The sequence below is a fragment of the Takifugu rubripes genome, chromosome 6, assembly GCF_901000725.2.
Source record: "Takifugu rubripes chromosome 6, fTakRub1.2, whole genome shotgun sequence".
Lineage (NCBI taxonomy): Eukaryota > Metazoa > Chordata > Actinopteri > Tetraodontiformes > Tetraodontidae > Takifugu > Takifugu rubripes.
The window spans coordinates 9,034,452-9,058,312 of record NC_042290.1 but is presented as its reverse complement, the minus strand read 5'-3'; the positions used below and the strand labels follow the sequence as shown (position 1 = coordinate 9,058,312).

Sequence of the window (23,861 nt, the reverse complement as noted above, 5' to 3'; positions counted from 1 at the left end):
GTGTCTGCCCAGGCTGACAGTTGATGCCCTGCCCCCCCATTAGGGTAGAAGAGCTTAATCAGGATTTACACAGATGCAGACCCAGATTGTGTTTATAGTCTGAGATTTGATCATAACGAGTAAAAACCATCACAGATACTCTCAAACGAGAGCCTGCAGGTCGGCAGACCAGTGCCAATGACAATGAGTGTTTGGGAGTTTTAGCTGATCGTGTTGTTATGAATAATCAAAAGGGAGATTCAGAGTGACAGACCTGGAAACGTGTCATAAATATGTAATAGTGTAGGACGGCCATGGTGATGTCTGCCCAGTAATATTTAAGAGGGCTTCTCACACACGCGCGCACACACACGTCCATGGACTAAACATGTTGCCATTATTAAAAAATGTCCTCACTTTGCTAGTAAACTATTATTCTAGTTGTGTACATATTTTACATAAACACCCACATAAGCTAACGTGGATAATAGCTTCACAGTAGTTAGTCACTGTGTTTTCAGGGGGTGGGGGAGCCAAATGTGGCCCCGGGCCTGATAAAACACCGAGGCGGGCCCTGCTGCGTTCACTTGTCACCGCCTGGTGAGGGAAATCTGAGAACCTCTGTTCTCTGTTCTCAGAGGGAGAAAGACCACGTCCGCCAGCAGCCGTGTTTATCTCCCAGCAGTGTGTTTGTGCGTCTCCAGAGTGTGTACGGAAGCTGAATAGGGTCAGTCCTGGTTGCGTCAGTGCGTTGCAGACTGGTCCCGGAGCTGCCAGTGAGCAGAGACGGGAATGGAGCGGAACGGACGGGACGAGAACGAGAGCAGCTCGTCCCAGCAAAACACCCTGTGGAAACAGTTCCAAGCCAAAGCCAAACCGCTGCTCAGCCCCAAGTTGGGCTCCAGGGACGCGGACAGCAAGAAGGAGCGATGCGGGTGGATGTTCAAGAAGATGACGCGGAAGGAGAACGTCGTTCTGGACCGGGTGATCTCCTCCTCCCAGCCCGATCTGCTCTTTCCCTCTCAGGCTGAAGCCAAGGAAGCTCAACTATGCAACAAACACACCGGGACCTGCTCGGGGGTCTCCCGTGAGAAGATGTCCCCCTCCCGGCTGCAGCCCGCCTGTCCGAATAAGCCCACGGTGGCCCAGCTGGTGCAGTCCCACCACAAGAGCTCCTCTCTGGGCTCGGCGTGCTTGGAGAGGCTGGCCGAGCCTCCGGAGCGCAGCAGCGGTGTCAAAAACGGAGACGAGGCGGCAACAGCTGCCGCAGCGGCGGCGGAGGAGGAGGCGGCGGGGGGAGCGCAGCTGGAGAGCCGGGATGATGAGTCGGTGAGCTCCGAATCTGTCAAACATGCTGCTCGTCTGCGTGCTTGAAATGAAAGTGAATGACAGTTTCTGCGAATCTGTCCATCGATTATTGCAGGAACTCGACTACGGGAAATTTGAGTGGATTTTAAGTCAAGCAGACATGTTGTGCAAATACGTTTTATGTCAAGTGACAGTGTGTGCAAATTACTTGGATTAGTCACAGTCACGTGGTAAACGCAGCGCTGTATAGTCTCCTCATTGTTTTTTAAAAAAGCTATTAACTGCACATTTATCTGCGTGCATGAGAACAATGATAATCTCAAACCTCCACTGCTCGTCCTTCCCTGTTTAGATGAAAGACAACACAGTTCAGGATTGACCCCCTACTGCTTCGCTCTCTTATGTAATGATTGTCTAAACTATTTTTGTCCTTTTTGCTGCACCATAATCCGTATTATTGCTGTTAAGATATTTCGATTGAAGGCCTCATTGAGGTTCATTCTGGCATTTTTCAACACCCTGATTTGCTTCATTTCTAGGCCGAAGGGTAAATTTTAGGTGAATGGGCAGAAAATACATTAAGATTAAACGAAGTACTGCCCACCTGTTGCTCAGGCTGTATATGCTTCATCGACTGTGCATAAGGATGGGAGAGGTGAGGGCCGAGATTCTTCCTGTAATGAGATTAATCATCATTTTCCATAGAAAATGCGAGTGCTGCTCCTACCTGGCCTCACGTTGCGCGGTGGTCTTTGTTTCTTGCAGCTTTTGCTGCTCCGGCGACATTACGGTTGCAGGATTCATGCAGTTTGGCTTTAAAAGTTAGAAAAAGGCCCAGCTGGCACCAGCAACTGATTCATTCACCAGCTATGATTGAGTGGAGGGAGAAATCTCCCAGTCAGGCTCCCCAGGAAATGAGTGCCTGCATAGAAAATTGAGTTAGAGAATCTGACTTTGATTAGCATCTCTAGCTGTGCGATAAGTCTTTGCTGACTTCAGGGGGACGTGATTTAAGGATCCATTCTGTGGAGGCCTCACACATTTGGTGAGGATGGCAGGAGAGAGAGTGTTGGGGTAAATAAAGAAATAAAGCACCTGCAGCCCAGGAGAAATACAGTTAAAGAAGCGCTGCAATCAGGCACGACACTGTAAAGATGCTCCACGAAACAGGATTCGTCACTCCGGATGGACGGCGTGGCACACAGGTCTGCACGGTCGTTTTTTCCCCCCCCACTTGTGCTGACCTGCCTGTTACGTCTCTACGTGATTTCTACAAAAACGAGATGAATGCGGGACATGTGAGCATCGATTCTGACAGGAAAACAGCAGGAGGAATATGAATTACAGGACACTTTCTCATAGCAGTGCGGTTATTGAACACAGTGTGACTCTGTGGGAACAGTATCGATTGGCTTGATTTATACTGGCTGCCTCAGAAAGTTATTAGTTTACTGCTGTGTGTTTAAATAAGTGTATTTTATGTAAATGCAGCAGTGAATATGTAAAAGATACTGCTTTGTTGTCTGGTTTGTGTGACCAGCAAAGGTGAAAGGAGGGGTTGATTGTATTAACGAGCTAATAGAAATAGCAGCTAACCTGTGTTTTAATTGTCTATACGCAGGATTACAACAAAAATGGGTGGATTTGTATTTTTATATTTGTATTTTAGCAGAGTTGAGCCTTTAAAGCTGCTCAGAATCAGTGAAATGCCAACATCAACACCGATGATTGATTGATGATTGATTGATCTGTGTGGCTCATCAAAATTGAATGCTGCAGTGCAGAGTGTTATTTCATCTCTTTGAAACCTTCGGCTTTGCCAAAGAATATTGCGCAGGGTAATAGACCTGACATTGCTACAGTATATTTGCATAAGCCAACAGTTGCTTTTCAGTTATGTTGAATGTTGTTATGGAGATGAACGGTGTTGCCTCTGGGTGTCGGCCGTGAATAAGTGGATTTGGAACACATATTAAACACATCTTAACAAAGATTGTGAAATAGGTGAAAATAGAAAGTAATTGACATCAATATAAAGCACTTTTACGAGTGTTTTCCTGTATGACCACTCTGACCGGGCGGATGCAGCCGTATCCTGAAGTTCAACCGTGTCCAAGCACAAAGTCTTGAGTTATGTTGACTTGTTAATCAAATTTCTGGTATAATTTCTCCTAAATTGTTAAAACAAATGACCTATTTACTGGCTGGGGGCCTATATTTGCTGATTCTTGACCGGCATTAAACCCGTCAGCCAGGCTTACCCCCCAGGGGATTATAATTAAGCCAACCCTCCTCCTCCTCCTGCCTCCTACTCACCTGTTACCTCAGCTGCCCATTCAGCTGCAGTTCTCACTCCGTCTGGCTCGACTCTTCCCCGCTGCCGCTCTGTTCTCCAGAGATGCGATCAGATTTTGACCTCTGGAAAAGCCTGGAAATTCCCACCGCCCTTATATCTCCCACATAGCAGCTTGATCCCTACAAATCCCTGCTGCCATTTGCTCCCGCCTCACCTCGAGTGCCGAGTCTTCCTCCGTCTCCTGTGAATCCTGGATCTTTTGCTTCTGAGAGAGGCCACGGTCGCCGAGCCCCGGCTCGCAATTCGAGGGCTACTTCGCTACCATTCGAGCGATGACTCGGGCTCCTTTGCCTCCACGTGTGAGCGCCTGCTCTCGGTGAGCATCATCTTGTGTTTGATGTCTGTCGTGTCGTCTGTGTCTTTAAACATCATTTTCTGCTTTATACGGAGCCGTTTGTATTAACAATCAAATCAGCATTACTGAGCTGAAACCCCATAATTTGGCTTCCTGAAAAGGATCTGAGCTCTTCCCTCATCGCTGCACGCATGTAGGCCAGTTTCAGAATAAACTCCCCAAGAACTGGGTCACGGGGAACTTTTTTAATAATGTGACGACACTATGAGACAACATGTGATCCCCAGTAGGAGCTGCAATCAGATCATCACCCGATTACTGTGTGCTGATCTCCTGACCCGATCTGGGCCCCTCACGTGTTCCTCCAGCGCTCGCCGCACCGTCCTCTGAGCCTGAGCTCCCGTCTTTCATTGGCAGTATTGATTTTGCTGGTCTGTCCTGGCAGCAGTATTTATGTTAACTGGCCCCCGAGGTTAGAGCGTTGTGTTATGCGGAGTCTCGCTGCTGACATAAAGAAGATATACATCGGTCTCATGTATTCAGCTAATGGCTTTTATCGATTACCGCCACCGTCCATGTCGAAATGTTGCGCCGAAACTTCTAATAACGGGATTCTTTCCATTTTTTAAAATGTTTTTTCTGATGGAAAATAAGGAAACTGAAAAGCGGAATCCTGATTTTCTGCGTGGTGTTTGTGCGACCATCAACAGGATTTCTTCCTGTTATGTTGGCGAACGCTACATTATCGCCTCATCACCGGCAGTTTGCACAGCTGGCAACATCAGGGCTTTCACAGCAAAAGATGCAGCATCACACTCAGACCGGCCCCCCTCTACTCAGGCCTCCAGTCTATTTCAGGATCCACTTTAGAATTTTAGTCCTCTCGAAGGGCCGGCGCCTCCATATGTGTCTGCTGTGAACCAGCCTCATACTTCAGCCAACGGTAGCACAGCCAACAAACCAATTAGTCTTCAATTTTCCAAGATCCAAACCTCCATGGACCAGTTCATAGATTGCTGTCAATCAAAGCTCCACCTGGAGTCCTGCTCTGTCCCAGCTTTAGATACTTGAATGTCCACATGCTAAATTGCTGAAAACAGCTAAAAGAACCCTCATTAACAAAGAGAGTAAAAGAGTCAAGAGCACTCACTCCAGTGGTGACATGCCCACCATTTTTGATCACTCGTGATTTTGTTTTTTAGAGTTGGAAACAATTGATTCAGTGTCACATTTTTCCCTCCCAGTGTTGCATCCATTGACTGGAGACTACGTTGCAACCAGTTTGCTCATGATTAGTCAGCAGCAAATGTTGCCCAATAAAGACCTGGTCCGTGAATAAACGTGCACCAGAATAGCTGATGGGATTGTTTGCTATTCTCAGTGCACTCCTTCCAGATTTTAGCGGCCGTTAATCTTTTCTAAGGAGCTTGTTAGCAGCATGCTAGCTCCTGTAATATAAAATCCCCTATTCAGCCTTCATCATTCTTCTGTTGAGCCATTCAGATCAGTTGCCAAACTGATTAAGGGATATTTAAGGCTTGTCCTTTAGTGACCTCAGTTATCAATGTAGCAACAAGGCCAGGCAGGAAGTGTACCTGCTTGTTTAGTGTCATCACACCAGAAAACACACCTAAAGAGATAAACCTGGAGGCTTTGTTGGCGCTCTTAGACCACTACACCAACATATACTAAAGACCCTGACCTGCTCAGGTGACAGTCATGTGACCCTGACCTGAAGCAACTCCCACGAAACGTTGGCATCACCTGGATACAAAGATGAATGTAATTATTTTAAAAGGCTTGTTTAATATCTAACCACTTTGTACAGTTCCAGAGCTTTATAAATGTGTCTTGTGTTTCCCAATTGGCCACATTTCTTAATGAAATTAAGGTCAAGCGTTGGAACAGTCAGCCTGAACTGGTCAGCGCACGGTTGCACAGGATGGACCGCCCCATATTTCTGTGGGTGTGTGAACTCTCACCCTCCTGATTATCCCCTATTAAATCTATTGATCTGTAAGTGGATATGTTTGTGTTGACAGGATGCAGACTCCCCAGAGGCGCCCCCTTGCATCAACGTCAACGTACGGTGCTGCGATTGATTCTTGTTTATACTCGAGGTTATCTTTTAGCGTGGGGTCATATTTACAGATGAGAATAAGCAGGATGGATGTTACCAGTCGGCCGAGGTCGTGAAGCTTGCACGCAGCCCGGGGCGGGACCAGCTCTGTCTGATTCAGTCAGCCGGCTGAGGATGGCTGATAAGGGTTTCTCAGTGGCTGATGCTGAAGAGATTTACAATTAGAAGGTCAACCTGTTTCTTCCAAAGCAGGGATGCCTGGCAGGACAGGCATAAAACCCCCGGACTGGGTTTGGACCCCTGCTATCTCACCCTGACATCTACGCCCACAAAATGATCAGATTGATTGACCTAACGAGTTGCTTGACCTCTTGAGAGCAGAATAGAAATGCAGCTGCATTTTTCTGTGTGTATTTTGGGTTTTACCTTTTTCAAGCTGATAATGGATAGAAAGAAATACAATTTTACACATTAGCAGTTGTAAATTTTTCATATTTTCCCTCTTTTTCCAGTTCACTGTCACTACTTGCCTATTTTTTCGACACCTCTGCGAGCAGCGATGGCTCAGAAGGTTTTTGTGAAAGCAGCGTCCTCTCTTGCCCGTCTGTCGGGTAATGAAGCCATTACTGTAAAAACGCTCCATTTCTGCAGCGCTGCAGCAGAGGAGATGCTGGGAGAAAGACGGGTAGACAAGAATGGAAAAAAAGTATCAGTGGCACATCAGTGGTTGAATGGAAGGAAGCTACTCTCGTGCAATTTCCTGTTAGCTTTTACCCCTGAGACGAGTTACCACAGTGAAACGGACACTTCTGTTGGTGCTAGAAGCGGTGTGGGTGCGGAGGCAGCCAAGGAAGTGAAAGTTACGCTTTGTTTTCTTTTACAAAAACGGATCGTGAGGACTTGGCTTCGTAGCAGCGGAGAGATCGATTTTTGAGATTGTATCTGATCCACTTGCTTCCCTCCACAGGTTGTGGGGGCTTCGTCCTCTTCGGGCGTCCCTCCTGAGACGCCCGCCAACAGCTCAGGGATGTACAAGCTGGAGGTGGAGCTGAAGCGAGGACACAACCTGGCTGTCCGAGACAGAGGAGGTTCTCTGGTCCTCCGCTCTTGGTCTCCTCTCTTCTTGCATTTATAGGTCCGTGACGTGCCGTTTTGATTGTTCCCTTTCAGGCAGCAGTGACCCCTATGTCAAGTTCAAACTTGCTGGGAAAGAGGTTTTTAGAAGCAAAACCATTCACAAAAACCTCAACCCGGTGTGGGATCAGAAGACCACGCTGATCATAGACAGCCTGAGTGAGCCTCTATACGTAAAGGTAAGAGCCACAACAGGGGTTTCCCACTGCTGCTGCTGGACGCAGGGGTCACTGGGTGTGTGTGTGTGTGTGTTGGTCCTCTGCAGGTGTTTGACTATGACTTTGGCCTCCAAGATGATTTTATGGGTTCTGCGTACCTCCACCTGGAGTCTCTGGAGCAGCAGAGGTACGTCGGTCTAGCAGTTTGAATTTCAATTTGGAGGCCTATCTGCTAGTTTGTTCGTTGAAAATCAGTGTTTTACCGTTGATTGCATCATTAGTCCCCCACCTCTTATTGTTATCCACTGATATAAGATCACATGACCTGTTTTGAATACTGATATTGTTTCTGTGTTCCAGCTAAGCAGCACGCAGCCAGTTTTTTAGCAACATGTTAACATTCAGTGCACGCTTGGCTCTGACCTTCAGGCACCTTGTGCTCGGATAAAAAGGCAGTTTAACATCAAGGGCACACCTGTCTCTTCTAACAGGACGGTGCCTGTTACTCTGGTGCTAAAGGACCCGCATCACCCCGATCAGGACCTGGGCACCTTGGAGCTGGCTGTTACTCTGACACCCAAACACAGCCCTATTGAAGAACGGCGTGACTCAATGGTACGCACTGCTCTGTTTTTTAATACCTTCAAGCAGCATTCACGATGGTTAACACCTTTTTTCTGCAGCTGAGCCTAAATGTTTGTGCTGCGGTTGTGTTTCCTGCGATAGGGAGAGGTTAAGGCGTATCGGTGGAAACCGTACGTGAACAGAGTGAGTGTAGCCATGACTGTAGCTTTTAGTGACTTCCTGCTGCTTCACCCTCAGAGACCTTTTCCTATTTCACCTCAAATGCTTTTTCCTTCTCAGTGATAGTGGAGAGCACATTAGCTTATTGCTGTCTAATGGAGCCTGATTATTTTACCGAAGCCCGTTTTGTTTTATCTAAGCCTTGGGTCTGTGAAAGGAGAAAGAAAATGTGATTACACAGCATGTTGTTCTGTCCAGTATTTTTGTCCAGGTTTGATTTGTAGCCACAGTCTCAATGCTGGTATATGTGTTCCCTGTTCTTAGAGCTTAAATGATTTATTTAGGATTTGAATTAATTATTGGTTCAGTCTGTGCTGCAGCTCCAGCCAGAGTGGAAGTCACTGACAATCCTCCATAAAAATGTGAATGTGAATCAGAAAGAACCTTTCAAGAACAGTTAATTCATTTATAAAATGTAATCAAACCTGGATTTGAGCTGCGCACACGCTAATAATGCTGCCCTCTAGCCCCCTCTAGCGGTTGGAATTTCTTTACTGGTTTAAATCCATTTGCAGGTTTTTTAGTAAAACCGTGAGTGTTTCCCAGTCAGTCACATTAATGTGTCTCAATGTATATTCAGACCATGCTGCTCAGGAGGTCTTGGAAACGTTCCACTAAGGTAACCACCGCCATCATCTTCCTCCACATAGTCTCCTTCTCATCATAGTGCGTGCTCCATTACCCTAAAACCTCCATGTTAATCACATTCCCTCACGCACCTTTGTGTTTGCTCATGTTAGCATCAAAGTGTGCAGGAGGTTTTCATGACGTAGCGTTCCTTCATCAGAGGCGGTGCGTGTGTCAGGTGCCGTGTTGTCGTTTCCAAGCATGAAACCGGGGTCCTGATCTTCACAGTGTGTCCATCAGGGCTGTTGACACTCACCCATTCATCTGTCTGTCATCCAGCAGCAGCAGTCGATGCGTCTTTCAGAGCTGCACAGGAAGGCCCAGCTATGGAGAGGGATCGTCAGCATCGCCCTCATCGAAGGTCGGAACCTGATCCCGATGGATCCCAACGGCCTGAGCGATCCTTATGTCAAGTTCAGACTGGGGAGCCAGAAATACAAGAGCAAAGTATGTTTTTGTGCAGTGTGTATCTCAGGTTTTGGAGAGAGTTTGAGGGCTCTAACACGTGTGTGTGTGTGTGTGTGTGTGTGTGTGTGTGTGTGTGTGTGTGTGTGTGTGTTTACACAGACAGTGCCAAAGACCCTGAGTCCACAGTGGAGGGAGCAGTTTGACCTTCATCTGTATGAGGAGAGCGGTGGAGTGCTGGAGATCACTGTGTGGGACAAAGACACTGGGAGGAGGGATGATTTCATTGGACGGTCAGTCACATGATCATAATTATGGTCGAAAAGTTCAGCGCTATTAGCAGAGCCTCCGAAGGCCATAGAACCTTCTCATCAAGCCCTGCACAGAAAAACACCTCTGAGGATCCACTTAGAGGATTGTTGTATGTCATTAGAGGGTTTCTGACGTTTTTGCGTAGTTACACTGCTCTTGTGAGCTTTTGGCCGGTAACATGAGTGGTCTGTGTTGCCCCAGCTGCCAGCTGGACCTCTCCACCCTGGCTAAGGAGCACACGCATCACTTGGAGCTGCCGCTGGAGGAGGCCCGAGGGTTCGTGGTGCTGCTGGTCACGCTCACTGCCTCGGCTCACGTGTCCATCGCTGACCTGTCCGTCACGCCGCTGGACGACCCTCAGGAGCGAAGGGAGATACTCAATCGATATGTGCGCTTGATGAAACGCCCCTTTGCTGATAGAGAAGTGACAAAAGTGTCATGTGTGGCTGTGTTTGAGTCCTGATTCCTTGTGGTAATGACCTCTGCAGGCTTTGGTGAAGTCCTTCTCCAACCTCAAGGACGTGGGCATTGTTCAAGTGAAGGTGCTGAGAGCAGAAGGGCTCATGGCTGCAGATGTCACCGGTAATCAGCACAACTTTTGCACCTTTACCCCACTTCTTGCATGAGACCAAGTGCCTAAAAGTCACTGTTTTCCAGGTAAAAGTGATCCGTTTTGTGTCTTGGAGCTAAATAATGACAGACTACAGACTCACACTGTTTACAAGAACCTCAGTCCTGAGTGGAACAAAGTCTTCACATTGTGAGTGACCTTTTTTAACCAACTTTTATGTGATGAATTAATAATAGTATAGCTAAAAGCCCGAGAACTGATCTCAGATTAGTTACTTTTTTGTGATCAGAAACTGTTTTTTGTTGTTTGTTGAGAAGACGACAAAAGGAATTGGTCTGACAGCTTTAAACAGATGCAGTGCCATTGGAAAAGAGCAAAAGATGCAGAAAATAAATAGAACCTATAAGGAAAGTCCACCAAAACTGCTGGGTAAGAAACACAGGAATGCACACCAGATGGTGAAGTGGCAACGTCAAGGCAGCTTAATAGGACACAGATGGAATCAATTCCCTGTACAGGACAAAGAACAACAACAGGAAGGGATAAGAATGAGGATGTGAGGGTAGAAATTTCCCAGATAATACAAAAGTGCCAGGTTTATGCAAAGCATTCAGATAGACGCAGCGCAATGTTGCCGAATTCTCAACAGTTTAATACGTCAAAGTCATTTTGTACGTTTCATCCTTTCATGGCCATGATGTGGTAAATATTCCAACCCCTTCACGTTAGTGACAGACTGATTCCCTTCTGATTTCTGCTTCTCTCGCTCATGTCAGTAATGTAAAAGACATTCACTCGGTGCTGGAAGTGACTGTTTTTGATGAAGACAGAGACAGGAGTGCTGACTTCCTGGGAAAAATAGCCATCCCCTTATTACATGTGAGTAAAAGGACAGTTGAAATACAAATCTATTTTCACGGAAAACATGAGTATTTGCTTCATTATTTACATTTTGACAACTTTTTGGCCAAATAAATGTTGTTTTATAGAAGTTTTTTGGAGATTTTTTGTTTCCCAGCCCACATCCGCAGGTCATTGATCCATACACATTCCTATGTGTATTTTAGCATTAAGAAACTTGTCAGAGTGCATTTCAGACAAGTAAAAACACACTTTCATGTTTGGAATCAGGTCCATAATGGTGAGCAAAAGAGTTACATCTTGAAAGATAAAGATCTTACCAGCCCAACCAAAGGCGTTATTTACCTGGAAATTGATGTCATCTACAACACGGTGAGTATACATGGGATGTTCAGCAGAGGTTAAACCACTGATTCACAAAGGTTGGCGTGTCCTCTTAAAACCCATTTGTTTTTGACAGTAGTGACGTTAGTTTGGTAGCTGGAATTCCATTATAAACCACAAGAGGGAGACATAATTTCTGAATGTGTCTAAATTTCTGCTCTTCAGATTAAAGCTGCTTTGAGGACAGTTGTCCCTGCAGAGCAGAAATACTTGGAGGAAGAGCCCAAAGTATCCAAACAGGTATGTCTGTGCATAATATACCTCATCATCATAGAATAAACTTTCATTAAAGTTGTCTGACTGTCCATGTCTATAGTTGCTTCAGCAGAATTTTAACCGTGTGAAGCGATGCATCATGGTCCTGATCAGCTATGGCACCTACATCAACAGCTGCTTTGAGTGGGAGTCAGCGCAGAGGAGCATCATTTCCTTTGTGGTATGAAACAAAACAAGCACAAGCATGTCCCGCACACACACATGTGCACCTGTGCTCCTGCACTGCTGAAAGATTTATAACTGGTGTTACAACACTCTCTAAATGCAACTCTCCAGCATAAAAAAGGGGAATGTCTTTTCTAGTTCTTTGTGGTGGTGGTGTGGAACTTTGAGCTGTACATGCTGCCTCTGGGTTTGCTGCTGCTTCTGGTCTGGAACTTCCTCTTTTGTTCAAGCAGGGACACACCTGACATGGTGAGTAAATACATATAAAAGTAAATACAAGCGTGACTGCGATATTGTCCCCGCTCCAACCCTCACTTGTGCCCTGCTTCCCGCAGCAGTCCATGGAGGCCATGTTCGAATGGGAGGATGAAGATGAGGATAAAGATGAAAAGGTCGAGCAGCCACGCTGTTTTGCACCATATCAGTTTTTTGTTCAAAATGGGTGTTAAAAGTTGGTTTTCCTCACTCCTGCCAGGAGTCTGAGCACAGGGGCTTCATGGATAAACTCTACGCCATTCAGGACGTGTTCATCAGTGTGCAGAGCGCCCTGGACGAGGCAGCATCTTACGGAGAGAGGATAAAGAAGTGGGTGTCACCATCAGAGAGAGCGTTAAAGACTTCCTTAATCAAGAGTCGAAGTAGAGATCAGTAAACCTTTTCTCTGTTCCTTCACAGCACTGTTAACTGGACGGTGCCTTTCCTAAGCTGGTTGGCGATCACTGCCTTGTGTTTGGCCACACTTCTGCTCTACCTCATTCCGCTTCGATACCTTGTGCTGGCGTGGGGTGAGCCCTGCTCTTCACAGCAGCTGTAGCTCGCTGAGCTCAAGGATGCTGATGCCGCCCCTTTCTGTCTGCAGGTGTGAATAAGTTCACCAAGAAGCTGCGCAACCCATACCTGATCGACAACAACGAGCTGCTCGACTTTCTTTCCAGGGTGCCGTCTGATGTTCAAGTGGTGAGCGGTGTGTGTGTGTGTGCGTGCGTGCGTGCGTGTGCGCGTGCGTGCGTGTGTGTGTGTGAAAACCTGGGAATCGCTAAAGGATTAGCATTCTTTTCCTTTGATGCTCTGCAGTAAGCAGCATGTGGGCACTCCAAAAGAATTGAAATTTGCAAAATCAGCTTAAGCACCTATTCTAAAGCCTCTATAAATAGAAGATGATTTAAAGCACCGCTTAAAACGACCTTTTGGTGCGATTGTCGTCCATCCAATGCTCCTGCATGACAACATTTGAACACACACATTCTTCATCCTTCAAAGACCTGGCAAACAACAGTGGTATAGTTCTTAAAAAGCTGTTTCTTGGTTGCTGCTGTCTTTTAGCTCCATTTCCCTCAAGTTATTAAAAAGTTCATGCTATTATGAATGAAAGAAACGTCCGTGTGGAGGTAAAACAGAGATGCGCCACTTGGGGGCGCCAAACCGCAGAAAAATAACGAAACACTACACAATACCATTGGAAGGTATTTTAATATTTTTCAATTATTATTTTTTATATTTAATACAAAAAAACATAAAGAGGAAATGTAATACAATATTTATTGGTGGATATACTGGTGAAATGTTCCAAATGGCCCCCACTGGGTGGGATTGAGAGGGGCTCTGTGAATAGCAACCTCGTATAATTCTTTATCTGCAAGAGACGCTCACACGGGTGTGCATATCTGTGTGTCTGTGTGTCCAGATGCAGTATCGTGAGCTGAAGGTGGACTCCGGTCCAAGTCCTAACAAGCGCAAGAGGACAAGTTAGCCTCTCGGGCAAACCCGTCACACATTTGTCTGCTTCCTGTAAACATGAAACTATGAACAATGTAAACAGTGTTATTTATATATATTTCTTGTATATTTTAATTATCAACAGAAGTTGTATATGTTGAGGTTAATTTTGTTTTTGGTGTTTTTTGCTTTGGTACTGTGGAAAGATTTATTTTCTAAACCTTGTAAAGACTGTTTTGTTTTATAAAAATGTCTGATTTCCTAAATGAAATCTCTTCCTGTTGATGCATGGATGCATGCGTGTGGTAGAGACCTGGCATGGGATTTATTTCATGTTTATGCTGCTCTGAACTTGCATTTCTGAGGACAGTGTTGCATGTTATCACCATGTATGACAGTGTTGGGGGTCATATCTAACTTCATGCCACGTGTAGCGGGTTAGATGTACCGACGCCTTTGTGTGCATGGAGGAAATTAGCTGCATTTTAGTGTATCTGTGCTGCGTCACGCATCATTTCGAGGTTAGAGGCATCCCTCCGACTGGTGCCACACGAACTCTCAATAATGTTTAAAGCAGGACTTATATCACTGTGGTGATTATTGTTCCAACACCATGTGTGTTTTTACAACAGCTCAGATGTTTCTGACTTCCTGTCAAATGCAAGAACTAAATATTTATAGAAAACTTCAAATGCCTTAAATTTTTTAACCAATGCACTATTATTGTCATTATTTTAATGTGTTCATTTACTTCAATATTTCTACTGTTTGTGTTTATCTTCCTTTTTTCCTGCATGTTTGTGTGTGTCACTTGTGTGTGTCCGTGTGTTTTGCATGACTGAACGTACAGAAGTGCATTTGTGGATCCTGAAGCTGGCGTCCAGCTGATATGTCGGCCCTCTGATCCCTGCATCATATATTCTCTTTATTCTCTCTTCACCAGTATACTGCCGCCATTTTTGCACATTGTCTCTTTATGTTTGTCGTGGCATCATGGATCTGTTGGAGTGTTTACCGCAGATGTATTAAATACAGAGCCGACTGTAGCATTTATCTGAGAAAATATATTTGTACATAAATGCAAGAGGGCGTCTGTGTCTGATCATTTACAAGCAACCGAAGATGACAGAAGGCATCTACAACTTTCATGTAGGCCTGAGATCTACACCCCTGGAGGGGCTCATTCCTCTACTGCATAGCATCAGAGTGGGACGGGGATTTGTTTAATCGGAGAACCCTCAGGATGACTTCCACCAGTGATGGTTTCCTGTCTGTCAAAGCTGTCTGCACCATCTGACCCCCAGCTGCACCACCTGACCCCCAGCTGCACCACCTGACCCCCAGCTGCACCATCTGACCCCCAGCTGCGCCATCTGACCATGACTTCAATATTTAACAACTTGGTGTCAGAAGAGTCCTTTAATATCTTAGTGGGTTTGTTAATGTGAACAATGAGGTAATTACTAATACAGCAACCACGCTATATCCTATAGCAGCAGTTATAGAGGTGAGGTTGCCAGGTTACATCTCGTTGAGTTTATGTATCAAAAGAGGGGTGAGTTCATCGGTAAACACTGAACACTGGTCCTTAATTACAGTCACTCGGTGCATGAGCCTGATTACAATACGCAAAATATAATAAAACTATGAGAACATTTCATTAAGATCAAAAACAAATGTTTTTGTTTGATACACGCAGCTATCTTAACCAACCAGAAGTTTCTCCACCCACCCCCCATAAGCTCCTCGGGCCTCTGTTCACACCTCTAGAAAAAAAAAAAACCTCAAGCAGTTCAGAATTAATGGATTAAAAAAAACCAAGCGTGCAGACGGAGCGCGTTGTTGTAGGCTGTACTTCAGCGCGCAGGCCGGCCGGTCTGTGTGCGCACATGCTCAGTGGGGTTATTTTTGCGCACTGAGGCTTTAAGAGCCGAGCGGCTGGAGGCAGACGGCAGCAGAGAGCGCGGAGAAACAGCTCAGCGCAGCGGGGAGGAGAGAAGAGAGCCCAGAGCCGAGAGCCGAGAGCCGAGGCGAACCATCAGCTGGACGCCACAGCCAGATGACCCACCAGAGCCGCGGACCCGGCTCATAGCTGGGCTCCTGGAGCTAGGCGCATGAATTTGTGCCTCACGGCTCAGCTCACAACTTCTTCACCAAAGACTCGTTTGTCATTCGCCTCCCGTTTTGTTTTTATTCCAACCGCATCATGGTGCTCGGTAAAGTGAGGGCCTTGGCCATCTACTTTGACAGTTTGAATGAGAACAATCTGCCGGTGTTCTCCGGCGGAGATCTGGTGTCAGGGAGGGTGGTGGTGGAGGTTACCGGGGATGTGCGGGTGAAGAGCCTCGACATACACGCGAGAGGAGTCGCCAAGGTCCGCTGGACTGAGTCGAGGAACGCCGGCGCGAACACGACTTACACCCAGAACTACACGGAGGAGGTTGAATACCTGCATCATTACGACACCTTGATCGGAGAGGAGAGAGGTGAGAGCCGCGTTGTGTCGCAGTGTGTGTTAGTGTGTGTGTGCGCAGCGATGGTGCAGATTCGTCCTTTCAAAACTTCTGCCCTTCAGAGTTTTTGTGCGATGGCAAACTTTATTAGCGCAGGGGAGCCGCGACGTGCGTCAGGAGAGGCGAGAGATTCCCAGAAACGCGCAGTCGGTCCGTGAGCCACAGTGGTGCTGATGCAACAGCTGATAGTTGATGCGATACGCGGCTCTTCTTTCCTGCACTTTCACAACAACCCGCCGATTCTTCCATTTAACCGCCTCCACCTAACGGGCGACGGGAGGAATCTTAAAGGAAATCCTCTTCAGCGCATCCTGACATCTCTGTCGTTTCCTACCAGGGAGGGGGGAAAAGTTGCGATCCGTGCACGAAGCACTTCGACAAAACGACAGAAACGGGGGGGGCATCGACAGCAGACTGGGGGGATTTTGTGTTTTAATGCAAAATCGATGCACGTCGTCGGGAGGAAATATCATTTTAATGGAGCAAACGAGATCAGGCAACTCCCTTTGTTAGAAGCGGTTCAAACCTGTTCAGAAACTGCCAGAGAGGGAGGGAGGGAGAGCCCGGCTGACTACGTGTGTGTGTGTGTGTGTGTGTGTGTGTGTGTGTGTGTGTGTGTGTGTGTGTGTGTGTGCGTGTGTGTTACACTTATGAAACACAATGTGAGGGAAATGACAGATGTGGGTGAACATTTCTAAGTTTGGTGCAGTAATTACTGTAGGAGTAGTTCAAATAAATATGGATATTTATTTATGGGTTTTTTTAAAGATACCTTTTAGATAATTACCTTTTCTTCCACAAACCCTGATGGATAGACAGGTTTGGGGGTCAAAAGTCAAGAAGGAGTAGGCCTACACCCCCAGATTTATCAAAATAAGCAATACCACTGGTGCTACTATGACACTGTGTGTCAATTAAAAATTCAATTACAGATTTATGATTGTATAGCTGATGTTGACAGTTTAGAAAGGTCGAAATAAAGTAGAACTAAAGTGCTTGTTGATAGAGCTGGAACTTTAGATGTTTTTATTCAACACTCCGTGATGGCAACGCAAACACGGTTATGAACACACGGGCTGAATTAGAATCAGGAAAATCTCTCAACAGTATAAGTCTAAGAACACTAATGTCAGATTTGAAAACATAAAATACAGTGCATAAGTTCAAGTGTGTTATTTTTAACCTGCAGCCTATTTGCTCAGTTCATTTGAAAAGGTTACCATCCTAAAGTATTTGCAACCGTGCTGCCCCCATGTGAGATTTGAACCCAAACAGGAAACACAAGAGGATAAAGGAACCTTGAAAGCCCACTTTGCATTTAGGTTTTCAGTTTCCAATGAATAATTTTCTTTTTTAAAAATAAGCCTGACCAAACAGCCTTCCATGATGAATCAAGCAAACATTACCACTGGGATCAACTATTTACTGCAGCCTCATGTCAAAGAAAATTCATTCCTACATTTATAAAACATGTTAAAGGCCTGCACTTTTCTCATCAGTAATTTTTGCCACTTCTTGTTTTTATGTATACATCTAGTTTGAAATGTTGCATCGAAAAAACAAATCAACATTAAAGTTGGGTTGTTGTTTTTTTAAACCACACTGTCAGATTCCATTCATATTTATGGTCACAGACTCAAGTCTACCTGTTCCCGATGACACCCCGTCTCTCCCCTACTTCCCCTTTTCACGCAGCACACCACATGGCAGTACAAATATGGGCGGGGCTCGCCACGGCTCCGCCAATCAGAGTCCCGGATTGCGATCTGTATCGCGGCTTCCTCCAATCAGAGGCGGAATTGTAACGCGAGACGTTAGGGTTTACAGCAGTGGGAGGCTGCTCAGTCTGGTTCATACCGGTCTGCTCCTGCTTGCTCCGTGCTGCCGGTGACTTAACAGGCGCGTGCACTCTCCCGCCCGTACGCACTCACAGGGGCTCGCTCGCGCGCAAGGCTGTTTATGACAGGCGGGCAGTGTCGGAACGCGCTCGCGCGCGCACGCACGCACACACACAGATGCGGGCTGAAGCCGAGCAGTGCTGAGGTGGCAGGAAGCAGAAGTTCAGCAGGGTCGACCGGAGACATTTGCAAACTATTTTAGAGACAAATGAACAAACTGGGACGGAGATAACGTACGCCCTCCCGCTGGGTGTGTTCTCCCAGCGCATCTTTTGTAACGTAGCCAACATCAGTAAAAGGAGAAGCTTCAGTCTGCCATTAAAACATTTACCCAGCCCTCATCGGGTTTCCTTGCCTGTGAACTAGTGATGTCTTTGCTTTGGGGCTTTAATTGGAGACATTCTGTGACAGAGAAGCGGGGCCCCTAGAAATGAAGATGAATTTGTTTTATATGGACGCCTTGTTTTTGTCCATGACCTTCCGTCTAGAAGCATCGGGTGGGTGGGGCTTATTTATGTCTTACTGAGGCCTAAATCCTCCCGTTGAGTGAAAAGCCTTTTCTCCACTGGTGTGAGTGTTTTTCACGATTTGCAATGTGAAGAAACCTGTTCTTTGTCTTTCAGATGAGGAGTGTCCAGATGAGAACGTTACTGTTCTGCACACCGGCCTGCATGAGTTTGCATTCAACTTCAACCTCCCTCAGATGTGAGTGTTTTGCACAGGCTGGCCCTCATTTAAAGCAGAACTAGGACACTTCAACCATTAATTACATGCAGATTCTAACTCCCGTCACAGTTCTGAAACTGGATTCAGACTCATAATGTCACCAGTTCAGTCTTAAGTAATCTGCATTTCATGTGTCCCATTGATTTCTTTATGCTCTAACTTTGGTTAAATTAATATAATTACGAAGGCAAATACACAACTTCCTCCCTCTTTGTTGGCAGAATAACCAAAAGATTTAAATTCCAACTGTGCTGTCAGGTGACATGATAAAGGCGGAGTGAACAAACTTAAGTTAACATGAAAACTAGCTTCATATCTCTGCAGCTATATACGGAGTTAGGGAAGAGTTTCTGAGGTAAACAAAGGTGCAGCACATTACTCATTACGCTGCCATTCGTCCGTCCGTCCGTCCGTCCGTCCGTCTGTCTGTCTGTCTGTCTGTCTGTCTGTCTGTCTGTCTGTCAGTCACAGCTTTCACCTTTGATTTGCGACCCCCTCTGTCTCAACGCGCTCCATGCAAATTAGCACTCCCCCGTTCTTGTACCTGACACCATGTTCATGTTCACTTGTCCTCCTGTCTGCCGTAAATCACGCCGGCCGCCTGCTGATCACAGGAAAACCTCAACTTGAACACGGTGTCGGATCGCAGAACATTGTTGCGCGCTGCACCGCAAGCAGAAACAGAGCGCCCGCGAGGGCATCACCGAGGCGTCCCGTCCGATTTGGACTTGATTTGGCTGCAACTCCGTTTACCTCTGGAACTCCAAACTTGTTCTGTGGGTTTGATGGAACCAAATTGAACAGATGGATGATTGTGTTACTATCTCCATTTCGGGGGCAAAAGAGAAGCTTTAATTTACCTTCTTGGGTATAAAGGAATGGCAGCAGTGTGCATGGTGCGGAGGAGACGACCTCACGATAACACTTCGAATAAAAGTGTTTTCCCACAATATTTTCCAACACTTGACCTTCAACAGTGCTTTTTTAAAGCAGAGACTGGAAAAATTGTCTCCAGAAGCTGTTTATTTCCAGGAACTAGAGAGATCATATTCACAAAAGTGGCAAAGCAGGAAGCACGCTTTCACCAAATCCACTTTTTTACATGGTTGGTTCAAATACGTGCTGTCTTGTTAAAGAGCAACCCTGAATTTAAAGTATCAGTAATTCAGAAGGGGCAAGAAAGAGTATAAAGACTATATAAACGTAGGCAGCAGTTCAGGTTACAGTTTTAGTTCTTTGACGTAAGAGATGACTTCTGCCTTCGTCAGTCCCGACAGCCTTCCTCTTACTCACCGCTCTCCCTCGTCTCGTCTGTCCGTCAGGGCTTTGGCCACTTCCTTTGAAGGGAAGCACGGCAGTGTGAGATACTGGGTGAAAGCTGAACTGCACCGTCCATGGCTGGTCCCTGTCAAAGTGAAGAAAGAGTTCATTGTGTTTGAGCACATTGACATCAACATGCCGCTGCTGCTGGTAGGCAGGACTGCACATACTGCTTTGTTCTGTTTGGACAACCAGATCACTAGGAGCCTAGATCACTTCTCTCATAATGTGTGTCTATTTAGTCTGTGGAAGTTTACCTTGTGACCAGTGTTATCTGCCAATATTGAGTTCCGATCAATAACTTTATGCCTTTTTAGTGGATAAAAATAAGCCTTCTGCCAATAGGAACAACCCCTTTAAATCCAGAACAGTACCGCTGGCTCTCATTAGGCTGCTAGGAATAGCTTTATGTTTTGTTTCCTCTCCACAATGTGTCTCTTTTCCTTGACGAAGAAGGCTCGGGTGGATGTTAAATCAGATTTCTGTGTGTGAACAGGCTCCTCAGACTGGTACGAAGGAAAAAACTCTATGCTGCTGGTTCTGCGCATCGGGTCCGATCTCCCTGAGTGCCAAAATAGAGCGGAAGGGCTACACGCCAGGTGAGCCATGTGTCTCTGCTGCTGCTGCTTTCTCTCTTCATCACTGCCTGTACTCATTTATCTCACGTCTCTCTCAGTCTGAGAGGCTGATCTGTCTCCCCCCCTTCTCTTCAAGGCGAGTCCATCCAGATCTTTGCGGAGGTGGAGAACTGCTCATCCCGGGTGGTCGTGCCCAAGGCCGCTCTCTACCAGACCCAGACCTTCTTTGCCAAGGGGAAGGGCAAGCAGATCCAGCAGCTGGTGTCCAACCTTAGGGGGGACCCTCTGCCCCAAGGGAAGAGCCAGAGCTGGGAGGGGAAGCAGCTGAAGATCCCCCCAGTTTCTCCATCTATCCTGGACTGCCCCATCATCAGAGTGGAGTACGCCCTCATGGTAAATCCAGGAACACATCAATGCTACAACAGGCTGATGTGGGTAAACTGGATGAGGAATGCAAAGAAAGCTTCGCCCACAGTCATTATAAGTTTGATATTATCAGGTGCTTCAGGATATTAGGTCTTGACCTCATTAAGGATGCCACAGATTATAAAAAAGCCTTTATTAATCCGTCACTTCAACAAATAGTTCTTCGACCCACTTCTTCGGGCCCAACTCAAACGTGCTTAATAATAATTAAAAAAAAACTCTTTGCCTAAAAGTTTAAATCAGTCAACATTTGCTCATCCCAGGAAAGCTTCCTCATCATGGAACTGTGGAACAGTTCCAGACAATCATCTTAGTGACTTAAGTAAATATTCCATCTTATGCTTAGAGTGTAACCTGCATATTTGGAGCATTTAGCAGCTGCTGCCTCCTTTTGTGGAGACTTTTCCTTTTTTTTACCTTGACATTCCGAATGGTTGCATTTTTAAATTCTGCCTCTATCACAGGTGTACGTGGACGTTCCGGGCGGCTTGAATTTGTCTGTCTCGTTGCCCCTGGTGATAGGGACCATACCCCTGAATGCCTGCGCCAGCCGCACCTCCAGTATCAGCAGCAACTGCAGCACGCTGAGCTGGCTGGGCCTGCAGGAGAGACCTGAGGGTTTGTACAGCCAACGCACAAACACTTTTTATCTATTCACATGTTCAAGGATCTCACAAAGTGCTTCTCCCCCCCCGCAGCTCCGCCGAGTTACTGCGATCTGGCAATATCAGAGGCAGAGAGGCGTGACTGTCTGCAGGGCTGTGATAGGTCTAATGTGGACAGAGATGAGCAGAGATCTCTGCTGCCATACATCACAGAGTTCAGATATCTGCCGCCGCCACTCTACTCCGAGGTACAGAGACGCACGCACGTCTGGATAACCGCTGATAATAGGGGTGACGGAAATATTGACCTTAATGGCACCCTGAAAACAGACAGTGAAAGGTTGAACATTTCTAAATAAAGTCCTGAAAATGCGACACGATCAATGACAGGGTTGTTCTTATTAGAAGTGATTGATTATCCAGATCATTGCTGCAACATGTCCGTATTGCTTCTGTCATTAACGACACCCCTACCCCCCTCCCTCAGGTGGACCCGTACCCCAGCACAGCCGAGGTGTGTGGGCCGGCAGACATCAGGAGACCCGACACGTGTCCGTCCCGCTGACGGGAGCTCACCAGCCTTAAAAGCCGTCGGTGCAAACAAGACGCCCTCAGCTCCGGGTGTGCTTCTCACCAGATTATATATCACCATAAATAAGACCCTCTGCGAGCTGGGAGGGTCAGCTGAGAGAGTATTCTGTGACCACTGACATATGGACCAGGGATTTGAAGCCATGCTGCATCCTCCATATCCAGTACTCCAGACGAGGCAAAAGACACGTTCTCCTGACAACGCCATATGACTCTGACAAGGCAGATGACTCAAGAGCGGTCAGAGGACCACCGACGGAGGCCGACATCTGAATTTTGCACATGCAGCTATTACTGTTTTTCTATAGGTTGGTTTTTCTATAGTGCAGGTTACCGCAGGCCTATATGCTCCAGTAGACTCTGTCCCCGTATGTACACAACAATGTATTCTTTAATCTTAATGGCACATCAAGAGGACAGAAGCTACTGTTTTATTATCACTCGCTTTGAGCATGCGAGTGTCTCCAATACCGACAGGACTTGGGGTGGAAACCGTCTGTTTCGATGACAAAAACGGGGAAAAAATCCTCAATATTCCTCAGTATAAGGCAAAAAAAGCCACCTCAAGGACTTATGATATAGCAGAAACGCACACACGTGTGTGAAAGGGCGACAGTATAAATGATGCTGAAACCGGGCCGAATAAGAAGCACAACTCCAACCAACAGAGAGAACGTACCACAAGTTGCCTGTCGGTTTAGGAGGCTGAAGCTTTTCTCGCTTTTCTCAACGCAGACAGCTGAAACCTAAACCGATGGCAGTGATAAATGTTTACAGATGAAAATATCACATTTGAGAATGTTCTTCAAATCTGATTTCTTCCACCTAACACTTCAAAGTGCAATATATTTTTGTACGTGACTTTTTTTGCACTAGTTTTCATATACTCTGTTGCTGTTTATTCCATTTCTGTGCATTATACATTATTGTCATAATCTTACTGCTGTCATGATCAACTTTTGATAAAATAAAAGGTTTATTTTATAAAATAAGCGGGCTCTGGTGGCTGTAAATGTCCACTTTTGCATGGGATTGGGCTCGACACGCCTCAACCGCCGAGGAATGCGCAAATGTTTGCGTGCGTTTTCTTTCCTCGCCTTGACTCCCAATTACAAAGCGCACCAACCAAACAAATGACGCGACAGTCAGACCGATCGTGTTTTGACTTCGACCATTCTGGCTGCTCAGCCGCGCTGATAAACAGCAACTGGATTGAACTGGATGAAGACAGGCACGAGAGCGTGCGTACCAGCGCGCACACGCGCGGGGAGACACGCAGCTCTGCTTCAGTACCAACACGCCTTTGTCCTCTCCAGCCCGCTGAAACTGAAGCTCTGGGGGTTTATAGGACCCATGTAAGGCGCCCATCACACATTTAACAGCAAAGGTCAACTATGACCCCCTGCCCGGTCACGTGACCCGATAGGTTCCGTTGGATTTCCTAACGCGTAACGCTTCCATAGTACCATTAAATAACGGACAGTCTGACGTGGCAGCATTTACTGGTTTTACTGGTTCATACTGGAATCAAGCAAACAATGACCACGTGTGATCAATCAGCTGCATCTACTTCTGCTTCCGATTCACCTTTTTTTGCATGTCTGTGGTTGATGACGGATTTCTGGAGCATCCGTTGGGCTAGAGATCATTACGGATGTGCATCTTTTGTCCATCCGACCTTTCAAAAAGTCGAAGTTTCCCAAGGACAAGCTACAGTTATTCATGCAACTAAAAGCTCAACCTTATTCGATTATTAGAACACTGAAGTAGGCT

General features: G+C 46.3%; 2 protein-coding genes across 6 annotated transcripts; both read left to right on the top strand.

Annotated features, from left to right (window-relative positions):
* The first annotated feature begins 592 nt into the window (after window positions 1-592).
* mctp1b (multiple C2 domains, transmembrane 1b) lies at window positions 593-14,147 on the top strand. 5 transcript variants are annotated; one of them, XM_029837449.1, is made up of 21 exons: window positions 593-1,308; window positions 6,986-7,106; window positions 7,189-7,331; window positions 7,418-7,497; window positions 7,802-7,925; window positions 8,695-8,733; window positions 9,021-9,188; window positions 9,309-9,439; window positions 9,660-9,846; window positions 9,947-10,040; window positions 10,116-10,218; window positions 10,806-10,908; window positions 11,161-11,262; window positions 11,440-11,514; window positions 11,591-11,710; window positions 11,854-11,964; window positions 12,054-12,107; window positions 12,191-12,300; window positions 12,391-12,500; window positions 12,575-12,672; window positions 13,400-14,147. In XM_029837449.1, exons 1-21 carry the CDS (start codon window positions 772-774, stop codon window positions 13,463-13,465), a joined length of 2,676 nt encoding a protein of 891 aa, XP_029693309.1. In that variant the 5' UTR covers window positions 593-771; the 3' UTR covers window positions 13,466-14,147. The 5 variants fall into 5 exon arrangements, with proteins under 5 accessions (XP_029693309.1, XP_029693308.1, XP_029693310.1 ...); XM_029837448.1 differs by having other exon boundaries at window positions 598-1,308; window positions 12,051-12,107; XM_029837451.1 differs by lacking the exon at window positions 593-1,308 and adding an exon at window positions 6,563-6,877 and having other exon boundaries at window positions 12,051-12,107.
* Window positions 14,148-15,231: 1,084 nt separating this feature from the next.
* Window positions 15,232-23,080, top strand: LOC101070811 (arrestin domain-containing protein 3-like). Its single transcript, XM_003965434.3, has 8 exons — window positions 15,232-15,917; window positions 18,466-18,547; window positions 19,891-20,038; window positions 20,385-20,487; window positions 20,603-20,859; window positions 21,357-21,510; window positions 21,591-21,745; window positions 21,985-23,080. The coding sequence occupies exons 1-8, from the start codon at window positions 15,638-15,640 to the stop codon at window positions 22,060-22,062; spliced, it is 1,257 nt and encodes a 418-aa protein (XP_003965483.2). The 5' UTR covers window positions 15,232-15,637; the 3' UTR covers window positions 22,063-23,080.
* Window positions 23,081-23,861: the final 781 nt, after the last annotated feature.